Raw genomic sequence first — 27,999 nt, forward strand, 5'->3', positions numbered from 1 at the left:
GCAAAATGGCCAGTTTCCACTCCTCTGGAATACCTAACTTATGGCTTGCCGCTGTTTATCATCAACTCAACTTACAGAGCACCTGCAGAATAACTTGTTTGTGAAAGTAAAATAATAAATTCAGGTTTTTAAAGATATTTGTTGTAGATTATTGCAAGAATCAAAGGGTGTTTCATTTCTTCCTATCATGCCACGTGTGTTGTTTTCCTGCTTCTCTTCAAACATGGTTGACTGCATCTTGAAAAGCATTTAATGAGGCTTGTGCTATTTATTCCATGAGGTTATTACACCTCATACTACTGCTACTACCAGATATACTCATGTAAAAGTCAATCTTGTGTAAAAGTTGACATGACATTACACCAAAAAATCTTGAATTTTTCCTATATCTCATGTAAAAGTCAAGTTTAGCTTTCAGAGCGCAGACAGAACATTCTAATCAGGCACTAATATAAATACCCGAACGTTCAGCCAGGACCTTCACATTTTTTCAATAAAGCGCCAAGGGAGAACAACAAAGACCAGGTGGATTACGTATAGAAAAAAAAGTTTGCTCATCTGGGACATGTTTAAATCGCATCCAGTGGATGATCTTGTCATTGAGGTTCCCAGCATGATCCAACCATTAGATGTCAGTATCTATCCTACTGTCTTCATGTGGTTATTATTTTGTTTATTAGAGTTTGAAAATATGACTCCTGTAAAAGCCAAATTTTTGAGACTAAAATTTGGGGCGGGGGTGGGTCGACTTTTACTCAAGTATATGCGGTACTTTTCCAAGTGACTCATGAAAATTGAAGGAATATCAAGTCATCTACAGAAGACAAAAGAAAAAAAATCTAATAAATGGCCAAATTTACCATTTTATATACCGTAAGCCTGGATGTTGTCCAGGTCTTGCTGCATCTGGACACGGGCTGCTTCATTATCTGAGGAGTTATGAATGGTGCAGAACATTGTGTAATCATCAGCGAATGTCCCCACTTCTGACTTTATGATGGAGGGAAGGTTATTGATGAAACAGCTGAAGATGATTGGGCACCACCCTGAGGAACACCTGAAGTGACATTCTGGGACTGAGATGATTGACCTCCAATAACCACAATCATCTTCCTTTGTGCTAGGTATGACTCCAACCAGTGAACAGTTTTCCCCTGATTCCCATTGACTCCAGTTTTGCTGGGCACGTTGATACCATACTCCGTGAAATGCTGTCTTGATGTCAAGGGCTGTCACTCTCACCTCAACTCTGGAGTTCAGCTCTTTTGTCCATGTTTGGACAAAGGCTGTAATGAGGTCAGGATCTGAATGGCCCGGACAGAACCCAAACTGAGCATCACTGAGCAGGTTATTGCTGAGCAAATGCCGCTTGATAGCACTGTCAACAACCCCGTTCATCACTTTTCTGATGATCGAGAGTAGATTGCTCGGGTGGTAATTGGCTGGGTTGGATTTGTCCTGTTTTTTGTGTACAGGACATACTTGGGCAACTTTCTATTGATGGGTAGATGCCAGTGTTGTAGCTATACTGGAACAACTTGGCTAAGGGCGCAGCAAGTTCTGGACCACAAGTCGTTAGTAGTATTGCCAGAGTGTTGTCAGGGCCCATATCCTTTGCAGTATCCAGTGCCTTCAGCCATTTCTTGATATCAAGTGGAGTGAATCGGATTGGCTGAAGACTGGCATCCGTGATGCTGGGGACCTCAGGAGGAGGCGAGATGGATCATCCACTTGGCACTTCTGGCTGAAGATGGATGCAAATGCTTCAGCCTTGTCTTATGCACTGATGTGCAGGGCTCCCCCATCATTAAGGATGGGGATGTTTGTGGAGTCTCCTCCTCCTGTAAGTTGTTTAATTGTCCACCACCATTCACGACTAGATGTGGCAGGACTGAAGAGCTTAGATCTTATCCGTTGGTTGTGGATACTAAAATATCAAATTATATATAAAAGACAAAAGAAAAAAGAAAAAATACTTAATAAATGGCCAAATTTACCATTGGTCACCAAACAGAAAGAAACACTGTGCATCTTCAACTCCATCCATCTCTTACCTCTAACCTCCAACGTCTCTTTACCCATTATAACCTTTCTGTTGCCTCTATATTTTAACAATAGCAAAGTGAGAGAACACAAATAGGCTCAGCACCTTATGGATTGCTGTTTAAAAAAAAAAGAAATTATGTATGTGTTGGTGAATTTCCCTTGTGCTATACCTAGCTCTTTTTAAGAAAAAGAAAATTGAATACATAAACAGGGTATCCTGCTCATGCACTGTAGCTCTACAAATACTGTGATATATACAAATAATTAAATCAGTGCATGCAAAGTTAAACAGTTCTGTAAATAACTCCATCTGATCTTCCAGAATTTAGTAAATAATTAGAAATAGATCAGATGAAATTGAGAAACAGACATCACACAATAAATGTACTAGTTATAAATAATTAGACAAAAAATGTGGACCTGTCAAAATCTATATTTCAAATTGCAGAGAATTTTATGGGAATGTATTAATAGATGCACATACATGTGTCAGTCCAATTTAATGGTCACTTTTGTTGTACAAATTCCCAAGGTAGTTTGATCTTGTGCTTTTTAGTTATGACCATCCTGAAGCATTAATTAACTGCAGCTACCAACTACTTCATTTCCCTTAGTGAAGCAGAGACAGTCCATGGCTGGGAAAGCAGAACAGGGATGGGGTCACAGCTGGGAAAGGAGTCAAATGCATTCTTGTGAAGTGGGAGGCTGGAGGCTCATGCCCAAGTAGCTGGGCAGAGCCTTTTTACAACCTAGCCATCCCTGTTGGCACTGACTCTCTCAGTCCATAAAACATAATGATTGGCTCCAATTCTGGTCTCTTGCATACCCTCAATTTTAATCAGTTCATCATTGGTGGCCGTGCTTTCAATTGTCTAGGCCCTAAACTCTGAAATTTCCTCAAGCTTCTGTGACACTACCTCTCTCTCCTCCTTTAAGATGCTCCTTAAAACTCATCTCTTTGACCAAGCTTTTGGTCATCTGTTCTTATTCTTTCTTATGTGGCTTGGTGTCAAATTTTGTTTGATAACACTCCTGTGAAGTGCCTTGGGATATTTTACTCTATTAAAGGTGCTATGAAAATGTTGACTCTGCTGTACATATGCAAAAGAGATAAATTGTGAAATCCACCAATTCACAAACATTTAAGTTGGCACTGGAGTTGCACAAATGCAGGCCAGAAATATTGACCATTCACTTGAAGTATAAACAATTGGCAACAATGGTCATATGTTAAGAAAAGTGGTGAGATTGCGGGAAAGGAACATTAACAATACAACCTTAAGATTACTCTTAGCTTTTGCGATTTCTAGTAAGAGAGATTATGATCAAGTGATCATGAGTTGTCAGATTGCTAGAAACCTCACAATTTTGAAGTTAAAAGTGGCCACAGCAACTGGACCACCATCGTAGAGGGAGAACCCCTCCAAAGGGTGGCTTGTGGCCGCAGCTGTGGCCAGATAGGGGAGGAGTGACTCAAAACCTCCCTAGAGCGCTGGCCCCTTGATCTGCTGCTGAGAAGCCACCTCCAGGCAGCTGGCCTGTACCCGATGCCCCAGGAGGCCTGTAGGGCAACTAGAAAATTCTGATAACTGATAACTGGCCTGTCATCTACCTTACGTCATGCAAGGTGCTTTATAAATGCATGTCTTTCTTTCTAGGGCTGATTGCCAATTGAGTGCTCCCAGCAAGGAGCGGCACTCATCGTGGGTGCTGGTCAGAAAGTCATTGGCTCAAAAGCTTGATTTTTTTTTTCCCACCTATATGAACAGGGTATCAGGCATTGCGGACTTGTAATTTCTTGCCCAGGGTTCCATGAGAGCGCTGAAGTGCGTCGGAAATGTTCAATTGAGGAATTAGCTATTATATTTTTATGTTGGAATAATTTTAGGATTAAAGAGCCAGTTTTAGTTATTCTAATAATTTCAATTTTTTTAATTTTTAAATAAAATGGATATAAATTTAATCTACATTTGCATTACACATAGCACATTACAATAGAAATGTCATGTGCCTTGCAAGTTGATTTTTAATTTATTTATTTAGAGATACAGCACTGAAACAGGCCCTTCGGCCCACCGAGTCTGTGCCAACCAACAACCACCCATTTTATACTAACCCTACAATAATCCCATATTCCCTGCCACCTACCTACACTAGGGGCAATTTTATAATAGCCAATTTACCCATCAACCTGCAAGTCTTTGGCTGTGGTAGGAAACCGGAGCACCCGGCGAAAACCCACGCGGTCACAGGAAGAACTTGCAAACTCCGCACAGGCAGTACCCAGAATTGAACCCGGGTCACTGGAGCTGTGAGGCTGCGGTGCTAGCCACTACGTCACTGTGCCGCTATGATTTCTAAGATGATGCAATGTGCTGTGTTTTCTCTGGTCTCCCTGAGACATAAGGGGTGTAAAATTCAATTGAGCGGTGCTACAGACACCTTCCTCAGTTTCCCAGAGGCATGATGCAGCATTGGCTGCTTCCTGTGCAGCCTGCACAGCGTTCTGCAAGGATAGAGGTGCATGCAGGTGCATCCCCTTTGTCTGCCAGAAAGTGTTGATTTAGCGCTATCCTGCTGGCTGATGTGACGCCAGGATACCAAGTTAGGACAACAAATATGCAGGTGGTGTCTACATTGTTTAGTCATGAAAAAGGAAGTGTGAAGCTGCAAGTTGGGCTCTGCAGTAGCATTATTTAAAGAGCCAGTCATTGTGATTGTAGGTATTGTAATTTTTTGGAACTTTTTCTGTTGCAAAGTGTCTGGAAATACTCTGGAGTGTTTTTCGAGGTGTGTTAGTGAGTTCCTGCTTTTGCCAGAGAGCTTTGCTTCATCCTCACAGGGATGGCAGAGGGGGAGGGGCCTGTGCACACAAAGGCTGCAACAGGTATGGGGACAGCTGTGATAGTGCCTCTGGGTCGGCAGCACAATAAAAAGTTGGAGCAGAGGCAGTGGAGAGGGTAAACTCTGCACCATGCCCTCTGCCAAGTTGGAATCAGACTCCTTCATGCTTCTTGACAGTGACAGGAGGCTGTCTATAATGTTAATGCCAAATAGTCTTAATGCCAAAGGGATCAAGGGTTATGGGGAGAAAGCGGGAAAAGGGTACTGAATTAGACGATCAACCATGAATTTGTTTGAATGGAGGAGCAGGCCCGAAAGGCCTACTCCTGCTCCTATTTTCTATGTTTCTATGTTTTAATTGGCTACTCACTGCTTGTGGATTTTTGTGGCTGCCCGCTTCTGTACTCGCCCCTATATTGGGGCAAAGATTCTGCCTTGTATGTCAGAAATAGTGAGAAATAACTTCTCACAAAAAGTAATATTTAGAGAGTTTGGGCTGGATTTTGTCTTGGGGGTCAGGACCTTGACGTTGGGTGGATTTCTGGGTTCTGACCCCACATCACATCGATGTTAGATGCCTTACGTGATCTTAGCATGCCTGGCCAATTAAAGACGGCGGGTGGTTCCCGAGGTTGGAGGGCCAATAGGAGGCCCTCCAGCACTGACACATCAGCAGCCCCACTGTCAGAGGTGGGAACTGCCAATTCAGGTAAGAGAGAGAGGGGAACCACAAGATGGAGGTTACCTCTCAAGAGAAGTCAAACAAGTTTCACATTAGAAAGACCACAACTACCAGGCCATCGTCGTAGAGGGACACTGGATGGCTGATGGCCATGGTGGGTGCAGTTGGGGGTGGGGGGTCCTAGTGGGATGGAATGCTGGCTCCCACCTCGGTCTGCTGTTGGGGGATTGTCTCCATCCCTTGGCCGTGGTTTGGCCTCAGTGGGGACCTGAAAGTCAACTGGAAAATTCCAATTGGCTTCTGCTGAGAGGCTAAATAAATAGCCTATTAAGGCGAAACAGGCTACCTGTCACTTGTGGGTGGGTAGTCGTCACCCCACTCCCGTGTTTCTCCTAGAATGAAAATGGCCTGGAGGAGGGAACATGTCAGCAAGCCGGCAGGCCACTCTCCAATGGCAATTTTCAGTCCTTCCTGCTTTCAGTCCTGAAAATTCTGCCCTGTGTGTCCAGTCCAGTTGACATAGTAATTTAGTTACCAATAACGTTCTGTGTGACAGTTGTCTGAAACATATTGCACCTCTTTACCTTCTTAACCACTTTTAATACTGTTAAGAAATCCATTCTCCTTGCACTATCTCCTCTCTATGTTTCATCCTCATAGAGCTACCATTTCACACTTCCTTTTGGACGACATTTCCCCCAACAATTTTTCTTCTTCTGCCTGCAGTTAGCTGTGCTGTACTCATGAGGTTCAACCATGGTCTCCACTTATTTATCATCTGCATGCTGCTCCTTAGCAACATCATCCACGACTAGTGATAAGCATTCACATGTACACCAAAGATACCCAACACCAGCTGTCCACCATCACAAACTCCCAGGTCATTGCCATGGACGCCAGTTATTGGCCGAGCATGACGTTTGGAACCAATTTCCTTGATCTTAATGGCAGTATAAGCAACACCATCCTTTTTCAAATCCATATCAGCACCTAAGTGTCCCTTCAGATCATCATGAATTGTAAAATTGATTCCTTCACAACCTCCAGCTGATCTGAAATTCTGTGGCGTGAGCATTCTCTCACACAAAGCTCTGCCTCCCCGTCACTTCTGTTCTTGTCAAGCTCCACTGGCTCCCTATTACTCAACACATTGAGGACAAGTATCTTGAAGTCAAGGACAGATCCTTGTATAGTCTCACCCCACCTTATCTATATTAGCTTTTTCAGTCTTGTACCAGTAAGCACCCTCCACTCCTCTGACTCAGGTTTACTGCTCATCTCCCCATCCCTTTGCTGGACCATCAGAGGCTGATTTTCTAGACTTTCCTGTGTCTGCTCAGCATCCACTTATGATGCACTCTGAAAGGTTCTGTTGAAATAATAGCAGTAAGAAAAGCAACTGTTGTTGAATGTATAGCACAGGTTCACGTTGTATAAATTTTGAGAATCACATCAGTGTGTGTGCCTGCGTATGCATGTGTATATGTCACTCCTCTATATTCAAGATATTCATAAAGATGCAAATTATATCTTGAGATTTTACTATCTTTTTCTAACAGCAGAATCCTTCTTTAAACAAAAACATCAAATCTTACTGAGTCAGATTTTAACGTGATCAGAACCAATGCCTTGTTAAATACCATGTTGTGAGAATAAAATATTAGCTCACACTATTGATATTTGTATTAAAATGCACAAATTTATTTAAACCAGGTATGTGGCTATGTAATTGAAGTAAAATTCCAAAGCTTAAAATCAACTCCTCAAAGCACTGAGTTCACTCATCTCTATTTGCAAGGAATTTTAACTGTGCAGTGATTGCTCACAAGACGACTACAGCAATCAAATAGGGATCTGCAGACAGCAAACTGATTGAATCGGAGAGTTAAGGGGTTATGGAATTCATGCCCCACAGCTGACCCGTTTCCTCTAATAAATACGCTAACATCTAATGGAAAAATTCTCAACTTAGAGCATTTAATAGCACTTGTGATTTGTGACAGTAATCGAGAAACAGGACAGATTGCAGCAAGGCTCATTATTTGGAAAAGTCCCACATCGTAATTGACTCTTGACTGTATTGTTTGTGATTGTGAATTCAATATTCCTGCACGCGTGTGACATTTTTTAATTAGCAACCAATCAATAAATGTCCTTGAAAGACAAGCAGCAAATGTGTGGGACAGAGTAAATACAAATTCACTTTTGTATTTTCTGTGAGATGTATTTTACATGGACTTGCATAAATTTGTCATTTAGCTTTTGGTTGATTTTATTATTTTTAGTTATATTAATATTGTTATGTTCATTGCTGTTATTTTTAATTATGTTAATTATGATTCTGTCTTATTCAATCACAGTGCTGCTACACCAAATGCCTTTTTAAAAATTCATTCATGGGATGTGGGCGTCACTGGCTATGCCAGCATTTATTGCCCATCCCTAATTGCCCTTGAGAAGGTGGTGGTGAGCTGCCTTCTTGAACCGCTGCAGTCCATGTGAGGTAGGTACACCCACAGTGTTGTTAGGAAGGGGGTTCCAGGATTTTGATCCAGCGACAGTGAAGGAACGGCTATATAGTTCCAAGTCAGGATGGTGTGTGACTTGGAGGGGAATTTGCAGGTGGTGATGTTCCCATGCATCTGCTGCTCTTGTCCTTCGAGGTGGTAGAGGTCGCGGGTTTGGAAGGTGCTGTCTAAGGAGCCTTGGTGCGTTGCTGCAGTGCATTTTGTAGATGGTACACACTGCTGCCACTGTGCGTCGGTGGTGGAAGGAGTGAATGTTTGTGGATGGTGTGCCAATCAAGCGGGCTGCTTTGTTCTGGATGGTGTCGAGCCTCTTGAGTGTTGTTGGAGCTGCACCCATCCAGGCAAGTGGAGAGTATTCCATCACACTCCTGACTTGTACCTTGTAGATGGTGGACAAGCTTTGGGGAGTCAGGAGGTGAGTTACTCGCTGCAGGAGTCCTAGCCTCTAACCTGCTCTTGTAGCCACGGTATTTATATGACTACTCCGGTTCAGTTTCTGGTCAATGGTAGCCCCATTGCGAATGAGATAGTGAGAGTGAGCTACTGTGTTTGCCTGCCAATTTTCTTCATAAAAGAAAATGGAGAAAATCAAAATGAATACCCTTCCTAAATTACATCCAATCCATTGTTGCTCTTCTACTGGACGCAGGCTTCTTTAGTCCTTTGTGCAAGTCTTTTCTTCACCCCTTTTTCTTTCCTATCCGCCTATTGGATTACAGTTCTACAGGGGATGCCATTCCTCCAGTACGTTACCCAGATCACGATTCTTCAAGTGCAAGCCTGAGAATTAGCTGGCCAATCAACCACTAAATAGATGGCGTGCAGAAGGCCCATCACAGGCAAGCCCAATTTTGTCCACATCTCAAAGCAAACCAGACATAAACTTTCCACCAGGAGTGGTCTGAATGAGAACCCTTGCAGATTTTTTATTTTTACCCCTCCCTAATCCAAGAACACTGAGGCCAAGTGTAGAGCTTTTTAAGGCATCCACAGAAGTGCCAAAGCAAGTGGAAAATCAGCTTCAGAAGTGGTGATATGCTCCGCAATTGCATGGGAGCCTAGCCAGTCAGGAGACTCGAGAAGATCTAGTTCTCTATTGACCTTGTTATCATTTATAACTGCTACTATTCAAGTTACTTTGTTGGTAAAAGGTTTTAATGGCTTGTTGGTCTGCAATATTCTATTTCATCTTATGCTGCCATATTCTTACACTCTGGGGATTTTGCTACAGATATTATTCTCATGTTCAGCACTTCAGACCAAAAGGTGAGCTTTTGCTTGTCATTTGTCAGAGTCTCCTTGTCCAACATCTGGGCAATTTGCAACATTCCCAGAGATTAAACAGAAAACCCTTGATTAGGTTATAGCCCCAAAATACTATACCATATTTCATCATCTAGTTGTACAACATGGAGCAAATATAGAAATCCTGTGATATCAGCCTCCAGAACTGAAGCTTTACATTGGTACAAAATTATTTTCAAGTTCAGCAGATCTCATAAACAGTAGTGTCTTTACAGCCCAACAACTATTAGAAATAATTACTAAGGCTAATTCGGCGCAGGCTTGGAGGGCCGAAGGACCTGTTCCTGTGCTGTAATTTTCTTTGTTCTTTGTTCTACTATGACAACACATTCCTTCATTTACATTTACCATTCAACTAATTAGTCAAGGTGTAAATAAGAAAACGTGAAGTTTTTGCACATTTTATAAATGTTCAAACAATTTGCATCCAAAAGAGACTAACATACAATTTGTAAAATCTAACCTAATTTTAATGAGCACATACATGAATGCCAAATATCTAACTATGGCTGTAGTTTGCTTTGCATCCTTTCACTCCTTTGGCTTAAGTCTTATCTGTTGTTAAATCCCTTTAACACAAGAGTACTGGTGTTATAGATCATCCAACTGAACATCCCCAGTAAACCAAGCAGAATAGGAACATATGACAGTCCTCCAATATGTATCAAAGATACATAAACAATATGATTTTAGGCAAGGCCTTAGTAAATTAAATATAAGTGGGTATACTCAGTCTTCGAATGCACGAGTCAGAAGATGCATTGCTTCAGGATCACACATTAACACCCTGAATAATGGCCATTTAAAAACTATGGTAACCGTCTATAGAAAATTGGTTAATACAGTAGAAGAAACCAAAATAATCATCATTTGTCAGGTGGTAACACATGGATATCCAAAGTATCAGCAATCTTACACAATGATTCACTGTTTTTTATAGCAGATTACTGAACACACAAAATGCATTTAACACTGTTTTTGATCAATTTGATCAATCTTTCTAGGAACCATCATAGTGCCAATCCTTCTGAACAGTAGCCTTCATTGTTCATACTACAACAGGTCCAAATGCTCCAATGCAAGATGAATGATTCTTTGAATTTAACTAATGACGTGCTGTTTGCCAATAATAGAGAATGAATAACATCAATGATTTTTCCCCGAAAATTTTTATTCCCATTAAAGTTAACAAAAGAAAAATCTGGGTGCCTCCCTGGTAAATACCCTATCTGATGCAGTGCTCATTCAGGTGCACAAGAAAGGTTTGGGGCTGGATTTTCAAAGCTGGCTGAGTGTGTAACAGAGGTGAGCAGAATTTGAATATTGCATGTTTGGAGATTGACATTGGGACCTGCTGCCTCAGGAACGTGACACCATTTTTAAAGGGATGCCGGCAGCAAGGAAATGGGTCGAGTGCATGCTTCGATTTAGTTGCCTGTAAGCTCATTAAAGAGCTCATTAACATACTTATCAGTATCAGTTCACAATTTCTGAAGGCTGAGAATGGAGAAGATGCCATGGGGGGAGTAGGACAATGTTCTGCAGACACGAACAGTATGGAGGGCCATCAGGGCTATGGGAAGGGCTGATTGAAATAAAGCAGAGGCAGAAAATAAAGCTCAGCTGTTTCAGATATGTCTCAAGTGTAGCTATTGCTGAAGAGTTGAATTTCCATGGGTAAGTGGCAGGAAACTGGAGAGAGGCATGAGCCCACTGGCATCACAGGGGCAGCTCGGGTTTGGTAGGGAAAGGCCTGGTGAATGTACAAAGCCCAGCTGAGGAAGTTGGGATGGGAACAGGCTACTTTGACAAGGACAGAGCAGCCAGGATGAGCTGCAGTAGACACAACCTCCTTGACAGCTGGAGGCCAGAGGAGCACAGCGGGCTGCAAGGGGAGGAAGGCACTACCCAAAACATTGGGTGCACAGCCCAAGAGTCAGCTACCTGCAAATGACAGAGTGCCAATGCCATAGGAGCCTGTGCCTATCCAGGCAGATAGTCACGGACCTGTGTGCTCTGATTCACAATAACCTGAGGCCTGATGACCCTCATGGCAGTCCCTTACCTGCAGCCATCAAGATCTCTGTCGCTCTGAACTTCAATGCAACCAGGTAGTTCCAGGGATCAGCTGTGGACCTAGATGGCATCTCGCAGTTGGCATCTCATGAGGCCATCAGGCAGGTCATGGATGCCCTTTCCAGGAGGGCAAGGACTACACCCATTTTGACACAGGGCCTGTGCTGGCAGAGAGGGCATTGGGTTCAGCCTCCATCGATGGATTCCCCCAGGTGCAGGGCATCATAGCTTGTGCCCATGTGACCATCAAGGCATCCAGTGACTGGCCAGTGAGATCCATCAACAGAAAGGACTTACACTTCCTCAATGTCCAACTGGTCCACAACTACAACAAGAGCTGCCTTCATGAGTGTGTTCACTTTCCTGGTAGCTGCCATGACTCCTTCATCCTCTGCCAGTCCAAGCTGCCTCAGTACTTCACTCCAACCCCCAAAGAGCATGGATGAATCCAAGGGGACAAGGGAAATCCCTTGAAGAGATGGCTCCTGACAGCTCTGCGGGAGCCCCAAATGGAGGCACAGAGGCGATACAACCAATGCCACCTGCTCAGCAGGACAACCAATGAGCAGGCCATCGGGTTTTTGAAGATGTGATTCTGGTGCCTGAATCGGTCGGGTGACATCCTCCAATACCCTCCTGCAAGGGTCTCGGTCATTGTGGTGGTTTGTTGTGTTCCCATAGCATGGCCCTCCAGAGAGATGTGGACCTTGAGGACAGTGAGGCTCTGGAAGGAGATAGTTCATTGGGGGAGGAGCCAGAGGTAAGAGAGGAGGAGGAAGTGGGGGCAGAGGTTGATAACAATGAACAGAGAGATGCCCTTGCTGCACAATGAGGTGGCCTCCTCCTGTCACACTGTGGGAAGAGGACCTCCCCCCTCTCCCTCATGGCTTCCAGCATTAGATCCAAGTGGGCATCAATGAAGGGAGGGTCTGCCCTGCCCCTTGTGCCAGGCCTCCAGCACGCCTATGACATCCCACTTCCCTCTGGTGCTGTGGAAGGTAGATCTCTCCCTCAGGACAACCAGCAGCCTCAGTGATGGCTGCTGTGAATGTCTATATGAGCCCCACACTTGATCTGACCCGCTGCCATCTTCAATTCCACTGGCTCTAAGAGGACAGGAAATCTGTCTCCATACCAATTAAAGGGTTACCCATTGGAAAATTGCAATCTAAATCAGCTTCCCAGTGGAGTCAGGTTTCTGACCCAAAACCAGACCCGGTTCCTGTTTCCCACCTCCATAATGAAAATCCAGCCCTTGATCCCTGCTCTGTGTGAAGTTAACTAATCTCAAAGGGCATGGCATTAAGAATGTTACAATTAATCTAGAAAAAATTAAATTAATAAAAATAGAAAATACTGCAAACACACAGCAGTTCAGGCATTGTATGCTTTGAGAGAAACAGAGATAACGTTTCAGTTTGATGATCTTTTAACAAAATTGGAAGAGATTAGAGATGAACAGCTTTCAAATACTAGCAGAGCCAGGACAGAAATGGTTGGGAAAGGCTTGGAAAATGACAAAAGGGAAAAATGGTGCAAGGGAAAATAGGGTGATAATGGAACCAAGATCAAAGTTCTGATGAAATGTTATTGACTTGAAATGTTAACTGTTTCTCGTTGCACAGATGATGCTGATCTGCTGAGTGTTTCCAGCATTTTCAGTTTTTGTTTCAGATTTCCAGCATCTGCAGTATTTAGTTTTTGTAACAACTAAATTAAGAAAGGCCACTCACCATCCAATTTGAGTGCCAGCTGACAGTACTGGGAGCTGGTCCAACATAGGTCATTGTTTTGCAAAGCAGGATATCATATCTTATTAATAGCAGGGGTATTTTCCTAGTACAATACATTTTACGGAAGTGTGCAGTCAGTGGGAATCAGGGGTCGGCAACGTGTCTGTACACGGACACCAGTGTCTGTGGTAATTTTGAATGTTTTGCTCCAAGCCTTTAAACTTGTATTTTAAAACAGTGGCTTAAAGGCTTGGAGCAAGACATCTATAATTATCAGCAGCGAAAGTAATTGCAAAGGATCAGGGCATCAGGCTAGTTCCTACAATCCGCCAAAGTTTTGTATCCGGCCCACCAATCAAAAGTGTGAATGGTTTGCCTGCCGTCCAATCGGAGCCGTCAATCAGTTGCTCACTGCCCATGTCTGAACAGATAGGATAGCACACAGGAACAAATGATAGAACTGAAAAAGGAAAACTACTTTACTTTTTTTTTTAGGCAGACGGTCCACTTTCTCAGATCTCCAAATGCCTTGGGTTCTCTGAGAGTGCGGGCCAATACCAGGGGCAATGTGTTTCGGCTCCTGGTGCATGTGGGGGAGGGGAGAGAGAGAGAGAGAGGCGGTGGTGGGGGGAAGAGAGGGAGAGAGTGGGGGGAAGAGAGGGAGAGAGTAAAGGGAAAGAGGAGGAAGAGAGCAGGAGAAAGAGAGAGGGTGAGAGAGGGGAGAAAGGGGGGAGAGAGGGATGGAAGAGAGGGGGAGGAGGGGAGAGGAGGGAGGGGGGAGAGAGGAGGGGGGAAGAGGGGAGAGAGGGGTGGGAGAGAGGGAGAGAGTGGGAGGAAAGGGTGGGAGAGAGTGGGGGGGGAGAAATGGGGGGTAGAGAGGGAGAGTGAGGGGTGGGAGAGGGAAAGAATGGGGGGGAAGAGAGGGGGAGAGAGAGGGGGTAGAGAGGGAGAAAGTGGGGGAAGAGAGGGAAAGAGTGGGGGGAGAGAGGGAAAGAGTGGGGGGGAGAGAGGGAAAGAGTGGAGGGGAGAGAGGGAAAGAGTGGAGGGGAGAGAGGGAAAGAGTGGGGTGAGAGAGGGAAAGAGTTAGGGGGAAAGAGGGAAAGAGTGAGGGAAGAGAGGGAAAGTGTGAGGGGGAGAGAGAGAGGTAGGAGCGAGGGAGAGATTTTGGGGGGGAGGGAAAGGGTTAGGGGGAGAGTGGGAAAGAGTGGGGGAGAGAGGGAAAGAGTGGTGGGGAGAGAGGGAAAGAGTGGAGGGGAGAGAGGGAAAGAGTGGGGGGAGAGAGGGAAAGAGTTAGGGGGAAAGAGGGAAAGAGTGAGGGAAGAGAGGGAAAGTGTGAGGGGGAGAGAGAGAGGTAGGAGCAAGGGAGAGATTTTGGGGGGGAGGGAAAGGGTTAGGGGGAGAGAGGGAAAGAGAGTGGGGGAGATCAAGATCACTCCTGACAGATGGGCATCCGAATTCTCTGCATCAACTAGTGCGTGGGCAACCATTGACTACTTGTGCAAGCAAAGACAATGCCAGGCATCTCACTAAATTGGGAGAAATGTGTTTTAAATCGGACTGTGTTTTGATGGCATTAGGTTGGCTATACACTTTATTTACAAATTAATTGCACCCATGTCTGTGGTGGAGTGAATAATTTTGTCAAATATCCATGGTGCAACAGGTTGGTGCCTATCCCTGCTGGGTAACAAGCCACTAAAACTGGAAAAGCTTGATTAGAATAGCTTATAGTAGGAGGCCTTTGTTCCATGTGGCCATTTCTGATCCATATACATTTAATAAAAATGTCACAGATGAAGAGTCGCACCATGGATGTGAATTATATTATACAATAAAACTTTGTAACCTTGAAAGAGAGTCGAGTCCAGACTTTTCTGAAGGAGTAAACGTAATAATTTTATAGGGCAGTTTCCTGTCATCGCTTCTGTGTTGAATTAAGCTTGGTACAAACTCTATGACCACATTCAGTCCTTGCTAACTTGGACTGAAATCAAAATGTCAACCCAGTCTTTACCCGCCTTTCCCACTTGTTGAAGATCTTACCTTGCCAACAGGCTCCAACAGTTAGCTGCATGTCAATGTGTGATGGGTGGATTGGCCAATCATCTGTCACCAGGTATGGGTCATAAGTCATTCCATCCACGTACAATGTCACCACAGGAAACTCAACATTAACAACGTAATAATGCCATTCCTTGTCGCAGATCTGAAGCAGAGAAAAACTCTAGCTTTATTTCATTTTGAGATGCACAAATACCTTTGACTACTTTCTTTTTTGCAACAATCACATAGACCAACAAATAATTTAATAATCCTATTACTTAGCTTATGTGTTATAGCTCATTCAACACCATCCTTTTTTTGGTGCTTTTGAGTCAGTCTTGCAAAATTAATTATACCAAGACATTATTACAGACAATATGTATTATTGCTACTACAGAATTTGAATAATTTAATAGCTTGCACATTCTTTCCTGTTGTTGGTAAATGCCCACAGATAAACTGAAATTTGATAATCATGATAAAAGTCCAATAAGACAATGACTGCTTAAATCATAATCATATTTGAAAGAATTGCCAGCTCTATTTAAAGAAGAACTCATTCACATCCCCCCACCACCCCCCCGCCAATAGCTTGAATGCACTTGATATTTTAGATTTGCTTTTTAATGTAGAATTCATATTTGTGAGAAATGAGACAATAAATCAAATGGGCCTACTCAAAGCATAAGTAGTAAGCAAAATTTTATCATTATTCAACAGGGCAGAATTGATTGCCCTCTGAAAATTCGTTTTTATTTATTCTGTCAATGAAAAATAAGTATTTAAATTACCTTTCTCAGTAATTTATTTTAAAACAAAGCAATTGGTTCTTAGCTACATACGGGTAGAATATAATTTGAGATAATTACTTCATTTCTCAATCCAGGGGCTTCCCCCGCAAATAAAAATCTAGTTTCTTCATGGTAAATAATATCCAGGTGCCAGCTGTGATTCATGACTATGTTAATGTTTAGTTTAATACAGTACCATGAATAAACTCAATCCATTGCCAGTGATTAGCAGAGTGCTAATTTGCATTGGAAAATGAATATTAAAGATGGTGATCATAGTAACAAAGTATTGCAAAGAAAATTATATATTGCAGTCTTCACCTGCCTAAGATCATGGACATCATTTCTTAGGCATCGCAGAGAACATTCAGCTTTTAATTGGTCAAATTTGCATAAGAAAACTGAGACTGATAGTTTTGCCACATTCTTTATATCCAGTGATGGCTGGTGACTTTCCTTCTAATTTGAACAGAATATTTAAATTCATAATGCTCATTAACGTAACTAATGGTCAACTGATTTTTCTTGTGGGAACGCCACTTCTGTAAGGCCTGAAGATTGCGTTCTTACGATCTGAATTTGCATAGATATGTGTGTGCTTCACCTGGGTAAAGGAACTGATATCTCACTGCCAGCATGGATTTATTCATGAGTCTGAAAACTACTTGGGTCCGGCAGGTAGTCAGGCCTGGGCTTGGCAGTTAGCTGAACAGGCTGAGAAGGACTTGAGGTAGGTAAACTAAGCAGGTGAACCAGGAAGCTTTTGCGATTTGTCGGCAGTTGAGCACATGGGCTGGGACGCACTTCAGCTGATTAAGCACAGTGGGTGACCCACTAGACAGAAAGAAAGGCAGACATTTTTGTTGCTGCTGGCAATCTACATTAAATCTGCCCTCTAATTGAGCTCAGGAAGTGCTTAAGAGGATTGATCTTCACCTGTCCACCAACTAAATCTTGTGGCCTTTAGAGAAGCAGGCCAGTTACTCTGTTTCTTGACTTGTCCCGTTATCACTTACTTTTACCTTGCACCATCATATCTTTTGTCTCTCCTGCCTTCTACCCTATCACAGAGTTTCCTTTCTGTTTTTTCCTCCCCTCCTTCCTTTCCCTTTGTCCAGTGACCTTAAACATTACCTTTGTTTTTCTCTCTAAAGATGCTGCCTGACCTGATCATTTCCAGCATTTTTTGTTTTGATTCCAGTTACATACAGCTGCATCTTAATAGCAACATAAAACATTATGTATCCATATACAACAGTGCATCATCTGCGTAAAGCAATTTTTTTACCCTTTTCATACCATTTTACAAGTAGTGCTATAATGCTTCCAAAAACTATTTTAATTGCAGTGTAGGCAGAGCATGATTAAGTTGTTAATGATTGTGTTTATTGGCTGCAGCTTCCTTCTTCTTATTGACAAAACTGTTCAGTAAACTAAACAGTTTTGTTTTGTTTTGTAACCAGAAAGACACTAAAACATTAAATGTATTGAGCCTTCTGTAGAGGCTTCATTTCACAATTAAGTGCTTGGCTGGAGAACAAGTGAAACAATATGATTTAGGAGGGCTCACAGCTGAGTCCAACATTGCCAGAACTTGCAGTCATGGAGCTAGCGGGTAAAAGATGCTGCTGGATGACAGGCAGCTTCCACACTTGACAAAATGAGAAGGGAAAGATTTGATTCTGGACAGCATAGAGAGAAAAAGGCATAACAAACAAGAGGAGCACAGCTGATGCCAGCAGCCTGGGCCTGGTATCAGCAATATTACCAACAACTTGTGGTTGTTTATATAGTTGCAACTCTACTTCTCTATTTAAAGGAGAATCCCATTTCTCCACTGAAGGCACTGATAGTACTATGACATATTCAACAGTAACAGCAGACCTTTGCTGCCTCACCCATGTGCTCATTCTTCATGAGACAGTAACCATGGAGATACAGTCACCACAACTGAGTCAAATACTCAGTCCAATTCTCATCCAATATCCACACGCGAACTTAACATTAAGGATCACAGGGCAGCTATCAAGATTGGGAAGCCTGGATTATTCATACTCTCCATAGCCCAGGAGCATTAGGTCAGTTATAACATCTGCACTTCCAGCCTGGCTGAGATAAGTCAACTCACTACAGATCAAGATCAAATCTCTAACCTTCTGGTCCCAATATACCAAGCAGCGTACTTACTCAACCAGAGGAGCCATGACTACTCATTAACACCTAAGGCGCAAAGATTATTTCTGTGTGGTACAGGTATACAATAGGATAACAAACGGACAACACACCTTTATTTGATATTAAGATCGGGAGGAAGTTAAAGAGTAGGATTTCGTAGGCAGTAATCTCTGGATTATTCACAGTGCCACGCGCGAGCGAGAATAGCAATAAGAAAATAGAGAGGATCAATGCATGACTTGAAGCATGGTGCAGGAGGGAGGGCTTCAGGTTCTTGGGGCATTGGGACCAGTCCTGGGGCAAAAGGCACCTATTCAAAAGGGACAGGTCGCACTTCAACAGGTCTGGGACCAATTTCCTCACTGAGAGGTTCAATAGTGTAGTTGGGCAGGTTTTAAACTAAATTGGCAGGGGAGTGGGCACCCAGCATATAGAAGTAGAAGAGAGGAATAAAGAAAGTCGGGGAGACGGTGGCACGGTGCTAATGATACTGAACAAGTAATCCAGAGGCCCAGGCTAATGCCCTGGGGCCGTGTGTCCAAATCCCACGATGGAAACCGATGGAATTTAAATTCAATTAGAAACATAGAAAATAGGAGCAGGAGTAGGCCATTTGGCCCTTCGAGCCTGCTCCGCCATTCATTATGATCATGGTTCATCATCCAACTCAGTAGCCTGTTCCGTCTTTCGCCCCATACCCTTTGATCCCTTTAGACCCAAGAGCTACAATAGAAACATTATTATTTATTATATTAATAAATTCAATTAATTAATAAAAATCTGGAATTGAAAGCTAGTCTCAGTAATGGTACCATAGAACTATCATCGATTGTCATAAAAACCCATCTGGTTCACCAATCTCCTTTAGGGAAACAAATCTGCCATCCTAACCTGGTCTGGCCTACATGTGACTCCAGACCCACAGCAATGTGGTGGATTCTTAACTGGCCTCTGAAATGGCCGAGCAAGTCACTCAGTTCAAGGGCAATTAGGGACGGGAAATAAAAAAAATAATGTGACAGTGCAGGACAGTACTAGAGAAGGGAATTGTTCCATATTAGATAGGGGCAGACTGAGAAGGGCTATGAGAAAGGATTACAATGCATTTATGTAAACATACAATTTGTGGCAAATAAAGTTGGTGAACTACAAGTACAAGTAGCAGTTTGTGTATATGATATAGCAGCAAAAATGGAAACATGGCTTAAAAATGGCTTAAAATAGTGAGGACTGGGCGCTTAATATACAAGGATATAAAGTGTTCAGAACACACAGAGAAAGATATGGAAGGAGTCAATTTGCACATTAGGTCAGACAGTAAGCTCTACAATCTATCAAGACTGAAAGCAAAGCTGAAAACACATTGTGTCCTGATCAGAGAACTCTTCCACGCTGGTGATGCTGCGCTAGCCACTCATGGAAACTCACGAAACGTGTGTGGGATAACACCAAGCTGACCCTTAGGACCTAACTGATGGTTTATAAGGCCTGTGTTCTAAGCACCTTGCTGTATGGCTATGAAACATGGGCGACTACAGCTATCAGGAAAAGCAGCTCAGTAATTTCCATCTTCACTGTCTGTGGTGCATTATGGATATATCTTGGCAGGACAAAATCACAAATGTGGCAGTCTTCTCCAAGGCAGATCTCCCAAGTGTGTTGGCACTAATCAAACAGAGGTGGATCGGACACATTTGCAGAATGGAAGACAGTCGCATACCCAAGGACCTTTTGTATGGTGAGGTAGCCGGGGCCAAATGACCAGTGGGGCGCCCAAAGCTCTGCTTCAAGGATGCCTGCAGGTATAACATGAAGGCCCTAAATGTCGACGATCGCACCTGGGAGTCACTAGCTGGCGAAAGAGGGAAATGGCGACACATCCTGTGGACTGGTGTGCACTACCACGATGACCAGTTGTTACAGCAGCTTGGCAACAGGCGCCAACATCAAAAACAACAACTCACGGTGTCACTTGGCAGCTTCATGTGCAGCACTTGTGGCAGAACCTGCCTGTCAAGGACTGGCCTTCACAGCCATCAGCAAAGGTGCATCAAGAGAAAACATCTCACTTAAATGGATTGTTTGCTGTGTGTCCATCATCTTTTGTAGATGGAAGGATGCTAACCTAAGTGTTCAGAAAAGATAAAGATAAAAGGGAGGTGGGGTAGCAATGCTGATTAGGGAAGACATTGTAGTGTTGTAAAGAGAGAGGGGCAAGGACAGAATCCATTTGGTTAGAGTTGAGAAGTAAAAAGGGTATGATCATGCTACTAGGGATATTCTATAGGCTTCCAAATAGTGAGAGAGAGAGAGATAGAGGAGCAAATCTGCAGGGAAATCACAGAGATGTGCAAGAAGTATAGAGTGGTGATTTTGGGGGGACTTTAATTCTTTAATTACCCAGACATCAATTGTAACAATGTTAGAGTAAAGGGAAAGGAGGAGGAGGAACTTCTGAAATATGTTCTGGACAACATCCTCGGCCCAACTAGAAAGGGAGCATTGCTGAATCTGGTGATGGGAAATGAGGTGGGCCAGGGGAACCAAGTGTCTGTGGGGGAGCACTTGGGTAAGAGTGATCATTGGATCATAAGGTTTAGAGTCGTAATGCTGTAAAGCAAGGAACGCTATAAGATAGAATGACTACATTGGAAGAGGGCTAATTTCAATGCAATGAGAATGGATCTAGCCAGGATAAAATGGAACCAAAAACTGACAGGACAAAATGTAACAAAACAATGGGTTATCTTTAAGGAAGAGATGCTTCAGGTACAGGCTAGGTACATTCCAACAAGGGTGAAAGGTAGGGGAATCAAAAACAGAGCTCCTCGGATGATGAGGGAGATGGAGATTATGATGAAAAGAAAAGAGGGTGTATGATGCATGCCAGGTGAATTCTTCAAGTGAGAACCAGGCCAAATAAAATAAGTTGAGGGGGGAGGTGAATAAGAAAATAAGACTGGCAAAGAGAGATTATAAGAATAGAACAGCAGTCAACATAACCAAAAATCTTCTACCAGCATGTAAATAGTAAACAGGTAGTAAGAGGTTGAGTGAGGCCTATGGACAAAGAGGGCAATATACGCTTAGAGGCAATGTTGGAATATTTAATAAGCGCTTTATATCGGTGTTTACTAAGGAAGAGGAATCTAACTAAATATCAGCAGAAGTGAGACAGTAGAGACAATTGATAGCATAAAAATTGAGAGGGAGGAGGCACTGGAAAGGTTGGCTATGCTTAGGGTAGATAAGTCACCTGGTCCGGATGTCTTGTATCCCAGGCTGCTAAAGGAAGTGCTGGTGGAGATATCAGAAGGGCTTGCTATTACCTTCCAATCTCCCCTGGATACAGGAGGAACTAGAGGATAAGATAAGGGCAAATGTGATACCCTCATTCAAGAAAGGCTGTAAAGTCAGTCCCAGCAACTACAGGCCAGTGAGTTTAACATCAGTAGTGGGTAAGAATTTAGAAACAACAATCAGGGAAAAAAATCAACAGGCACTTGGAGAGGTTTGAGTTAATTAAGGATAGCCAACACAGATTTGTAAAAGGCTTGACTAATCTAACTGACTTTTTCGATGAAGTCACGGAGAATGTTGATGAAGGGAATTTGGCAGATATTGTCTATATAGATTGCACCTGGGAGTCACTAGCTGGCGAAAGAGGGAAATGGGGACACATCCTGCGGACTTGATAAAGTACCACATAAAAGGCTGGTTAACAAAATTGGGGCTCATAGAATAGGAGGATCAGTGTCCAATTGGATTAAAACATTGGCTTAAGGGCAGAAAACAGCGAGTCATGGTAAATGGTTGTTTTTCAGACTGGAGAATGGTAGACAGTGGTGTTCCCCAAGGGTCAGTGCCGGGGCCACTGCTTTTTTTTAAGCTATATATAAATGACTTGGATCTTGGAATACAGAGTAGAATTTCAAAATTTACCGATGATTCCAAACTTGGAGGAGTGGCAAACAGTGAGGCTGATAGCAATCAACTGCAACAGGACATAGGCCAGCAGAATGGGAAGACAAGTGGCAGATGAGATTGAATAAAGATAAGTGTGAGGTGATGCATTTTGGCAGAAAGGATAGGGTGAGGCAATATAGACAATGGCACGGTTCTAAAGAGCGTGCAGGACCTGGGGGTGCATGTGCATTGATCTTTGAATGTGGCAGGACATATTGAGAAAATGGTTAACAAAGCTTATCGGATCTTAGGCTTCATAAATAGAGACATAGCATACAAAAGCAGGTAAGTTATGCTGAACCATTATAAAGCTCTGGTTAGGCCCCAACTAGAGTATTGTGTCCAGTTCCACTCACCTCATTTTAGAAAGGATGTGAGGGTCCTTGAGAGGCCGCAGAGGCGATTTACCAGCTTTGGGGATCAGGGAATTTAGTTACAAGATTAGGTTGGAAAAGCTGTGTTTGTTCTCTCTGGAGCGAAGGAGTTTAAGAGGAGATTTGATAGAGGCGTACAAGGCTTAGATAAGTTAGGTAAGGAAAAACTGTTCCCATTAACTGATGGTACAAGGACTAGGGAACTCAGATTGAAGGTTTAGGGCAAGAGATGCAGGGGGAATGTGAGGAAGAACTTTTTTACGCAGCGAATGACCTGGAACTCACAGCCCATGAGGAAGCAGAGTCAATCAATGATTTCAAAAAGAAACTGGATGGGCATGAAGGAAATAAACGCAGAGCTACGGGATTCAAGTAGAGGGGAGTGGGACTGAGTGGATTGCTCCTTTGAGAGGAGGGATGCACTCAATGGGCCGAATGGCCTTCTATGCTGTAAATGACTCTATGACCTTATGCACATCCTATACCTCCACAGCAATCACTCACTCCTTTCTCTCACTGCTGAAGCAAAAACAAATCTCTTGTCAAAAAGCAAATAAAAACAAAATGCCTTTAATAATCTGATAATCAGAACAATGCATGGGAAAGCATTTTGACATGATGTTTGCTGTACTGACAAGATGGTGTAGGATAACAATCATATCAAATTATTTGATAAACAGATGTAGAAGCTTGGTTTATATAATTTGTTTTAAACATTCACTTTCCATTCAACACCTGCAGGGGAAATCAGTTTAATTAAATAATTTGGAAAATAAATTGCATTGTGCATGTGAATTAAGTTTGACCTGTTTCATTTCCATGTGGGCTGGGAGGCAGGGTGAACAGAAGAGGGAGCTCCCTTGCTTTTGCAGCACAGTGAAGTTAATGACCATTGCTGACAATTGTTCAATGGCCACTAGCCACAAAATAAAGCATAAACAACATCATTTGGGGCCAGAGACAAGAAAGCACCAATGGTACTGGGTAAAGGGAGACAAGACTAGGTTAGTTGTGAACATTTAATATGAATAGTTAATGGCAAGTATCTTAAAGTAATATTAACAGTGCAGCAGGAGGATGTGAGGATGAGTGGATATCTTGAAAGAGATGGATGAAAGGAGCCTGAAAAAAACTGGGATATTGAGGTAACCACTGTGCTCCTGCAGGATCAAACAGCCTAGAGCAGATTGGTCCCGCAGCCCAACTTCATGCAGTCAGTTGGTTCAGAAACAAGGATTACTGTTGTGATCAGCTGGTTCTAACTCCCAGCCCCTTCCAATTTGGCTGTTAACATGCACACGAAGGGAAAAGCAAACGTTTGCTTCAGGAAATGATTTGAATTGCATTTTTTTGTTGGAGACTATGTTAAATTTTATTTGGAAAATAAAAGCAACAATCAAAACCATTAGCATTTATGCATACATTTTTCATGCTTCGTTTCTGTTTGAAGTTTATATCATTAATGATTTAATACGAGAGGGATGCGTGTGCTCTTCTATCTCGGAGGCCTATAAAGTATTGGGAAATGGTAATAGAGCAGAGTACTACTTGCACAGGATCATACCTCACTCACTAAGGTGATACTCAATAGTGCTGATTACAGTGTAAAATGATTTTACATCCCATATCCTTGTCCTGAAAATAAGGTCATAGGAAGGAGTGGATTCCAAAATCTCTGAACAGTTCCAAGATAGTAAACGGCATATTTATAGAAGACATTATACACATTTTACAACTCTCACAGGGAGCTCCTGGATTTGTGTAGGACTTGAATTGTTTATATATTACTAGATACAAATCTTCTGGATAAAAATAACAATGCATGCCTTTTAGAAAATCATGTTGTCACCGCAAAAAGAAAGCTGTACGATGAAAGATACGATCCTTGATTATTTCCTGCATTAGTCTGTTCCTCAGGGAACAAAACCCTTCTGTTTGCTAACATCCGACATTCAATTTTCTTTTCAAAATGCTGTTTTAATGTCAAAGTGAAACAAGATTCAAACAAGGTGATATCGTAAGATTTACCACAATGCTTAATATGTAAAGCACATTCCTGACAATGATGTGGCTCACAGCACCACAAAGCTTCAGGAAATTACATGGAAGTATTCAAAATAAAGAAAACCTTTATCTTTACTCTTTCCTTTAGACGTTTAGATGAGAGATTATCTACTTAACAAGATAGGACTTTGAATGAATCAAACATCTTTACTTAAACAGAATGTTTCCACTTCGACTTGAAATGTGGTTATTTGGAAAGTGTTTTCTGTGTTGAGCGCGAGTAAAGAACCAAAATATTAGCTTAAATAAAAGCAAAATACTGCGGATGCTGGAAATCTGAAACAAAAACAAGAAATGCTGGAATCACTCAGCAGGTCTGGCAGCATCTGTGGGAAGAGAAGCAGAGTTAACGTTTCGAGTCAGTGACCCTTCTTCGGAAAATATTAGCTTCATTGGTTGTTTCCACACACCAACCCGCCCCCCACCCCCCCACCTCTTCAGCTACTGAAGTTATTTCACTTTTGCCGGCTATGGCTTCATAGAAACTTGCATGTGGCCAAGCTTCCAGTATTTGATGTGGGCAGACTCTTTAAACTGTTTAGGGTATCACAGCTGAGTCCAATCCTCTCTCACCCGATATACACACATAGGGCTGAATTATATAAGGCCTCTGGCGTCGGGGTTCGTGTTGGAGGGGTCCTGGAAAATTCTTCCGGGAGAGGCCCGCCATGACCCCTGATGCTGAGAAGGCCCTTCGCATTTTACCGCCGGCGGCGAGGCCTTGGTGCAGCCGTCCCCCCGCCGCCAAGCGACAGGGCCTTCATTTGCATTGCTAATAAATATACCTTGACCGGGCCGCCGCCACTCGACGATATTTCAGCTGGTGAATAAAGTCCCAGGCCTTCCGACCTTATTCAAGGCAAGACACTGGTGGGGAGGGGGGAGGAATTTAATTTTCAAGTCGGTGGGCTGGGGGGGGGAAACGGAGGAAACTTACACCATTGGCTAGGAGGATGGTGGGAAGGGGTTGAAGGGGAACGGTAACAAGGTTCGGGGGAAAGATCAGGTTGGGAATTAAGTTTATTTTGGAAGGGATAAGTCCAAAAACAAACATTGAGGAGGTAGGAGAGGGGAATTCCAGCTTTTATTCACTTTCTTTTTAAACAGAAATTTCAAATTAATGTACCTTTAAAATTTTAGTTGTTACTGCAGGGTTTGAAGCCCTTTAAAAGGAGTGATCATTCCACCCCCTCCATTTAAACGAGCACGCTCATAAATTTCAGCCCACACAGTTATCAACAAAGGCCACTGTACAGTAAGCAGAATGTGCAACTGCAGATGATATCTTCCCCCTTTCTAGCCAAACGACACTGGCCTAATAGACCAGCAATCAAACCTGGGACCTTATGGTGCAGTACCATGCCATGTGGAGCATTTACCCACTAAACCATTGGGGTTACTCTCAATAAAACTTTCTGTTCACAGGTGTCATGACAAAAATAATAAAACTAAACCCATTAGCTCAAACTTCACTTCCAATCTCAACAACGAATCAGTCCCAGAGTTTCCCATCATTTAATATTTTCCCTACTTGAGCAGGCTTTGTATATTTTCACTGCTTTAACTTTACATTGCAATGAACTATGCAATAAGAGAAAGTATTGACATTACCGGACTCTCCCACTTCTGAATCATCCCCTTTCCCCATCAAACATTCACATACCAACAAAGGCATTGTAAATGGGAGAACTCTGTGCCTGGAACAACTCCTTCAGCAGGAGACATGAACAGACTACTGTCAAATCTTACCAAGAGTATGTTGCATCATCGAGACTATCATTAATAGGAGAATCGGGGACAGCTCAAAGTTAGCAGAAATTTGTATGTAGCAACAAATCACAAAGGATGCATTTAGACATCAACAAGTTGTCATGCTGGGCCCCCACCTGCCAAGAATGAGGCACATTAATTTTGTCATGAACATTGATTTTAAACTGTTACTGGAGTGAAGGAAGGACTTGTTAAACAGGTCAGCTGTGGCTGGAAAATACATTTGCATATTAACAGACAGTGTTTGGAAGGACAAAGCAGCCATTCCCTGACACATTCAACCCATAATTGACTTTTGATCACCAGACATTGAAGATGGGGGAGCCAGCATTCCAGGTTTACTGCTAAGATGGCCAAATACACAAACGGACATGGTCAAACCAGCTAATCACATGACTAACTTGCTGGGCAACATTTTTTTTGAATTTGTACAAACAGTTTGGGTAGAAAGTCTGTTTGCTCCTGGACTGAGAAGATCTCTCTCCTGTCTGCTCCCATCTCTTTCTCACACGCCTCTGAATCCACTGAAGACACATGAACCCCAAGAGAGAAAAGTCTCCAACAGCGAACAAGGTTTAAGAATAATACTGGGCCCCAATGAAAAGCAAGATCTACCTACAATCAAGGACTCTACAGTGAGCTCGAACAACCGCAACAACAACTATTCAGATATTGCCTCAGACCTTTCCACTTTATTTTTCTTCTGCTCTTTTCTGTCTCTATTTGCACATGTGTATCGCATATGCATGCTAGTGTGGAAGTGTTGTGTATCCATAGGTGTTAACTGAATTAGAGTTTAGGTTTAAGTTTAAGAAAATTTCACTTTTCTTCTTTAAATCTGAGAAAACCTGTTGTGCTGGTTTCTTTGCCGTATAATTGGAAAGTGGCGAAAAGGGATTAACCAAGGGGAAGATAAAAACATGGTGTGTTTAAAATTAAACCCTGTTACAGTAAGACCAGGTGAAAGCAGAGAGGGACCCCTAGACACCTTTCTCACCTGGTCGTAACAATGGGCAATTTGAAAATTAATGAAAAAAGACTGGACAAGTGCATGTGAGGATATGTGTGAAAGATTCAGGCTGCTGCTGGTTTCAGTGCTACGGGAGCTGGGTGATGAAAAAATGGCTCCCAGTGACTCCTGCTGTGGCTCTCATACATTGCCATATTTTGAAGAATAGTAGCATGGGCATCACATGTGTGCTTTGGAAGCATGCAGAGTGGGCAGATCGTGATATCGGTCAGCATATAACACTGATCTGGTGCACAATCTGCCACTTTGGAGCTCATCCATCTTGTTAATGCAATGGTCTTAAAGATGCACAGGTGAACATGCATTCAACAGAGAGAGACACACACACAAATACAGACAGAGAGAGACACACACACAGAGGCACACACAGGGAAGGAAACACAGAGAGAGACACACACACAAATACAGACGGAGAGACAGACACACACACAGAGGCACACACCGAGAAGGAAACACAGAGAGAGACACACACACAAATACAGACAGAGAGAGACACACACACAGAGACACAATGACTGTCCCGGGGACTTATAAAACTCAACTTGGTCAGTTGCTGAAGAGTACGATCAAGA

General features: G+C 42.8%; 1 protein-coding gene across 1 annotated transcript in view; it reads right to left on the minus strand.

The window, feature by feature from the left end:
• Positions 1-27,999, minus strand: part of clstn2a (calsyntenin 2a) — a 540,968-nt gene that overhangs the window by 43,144 nt on the left and 469,825 nt on the right. Inside the window, exon 10 of the mRNA XM_068041418.1 lies at positions 15,258-15,420. Coding sequence (XP_067897519.1) covers positions 15,258-15,420 — 163 coding nt within the window. The remainder of the gene's footprint in view (positions 1-15,257; positions 15,421-27,999) is intronic.

The sequence above is a fragment of the Heterodontus francisci genome, chromosome 11, assembly GCF_036365525.1.
Source record: "Heterodontus francisci isolate sHetFra1 chromosome 11, sHetFra1.hap1, whole genome shotgun sequence".
NCBI lineage: Eukaryota > Metazoa > Chordata > Chondrichthyes > Heterodontiformes > Heterodontidae > Heterodontus > Heterodontus francisci.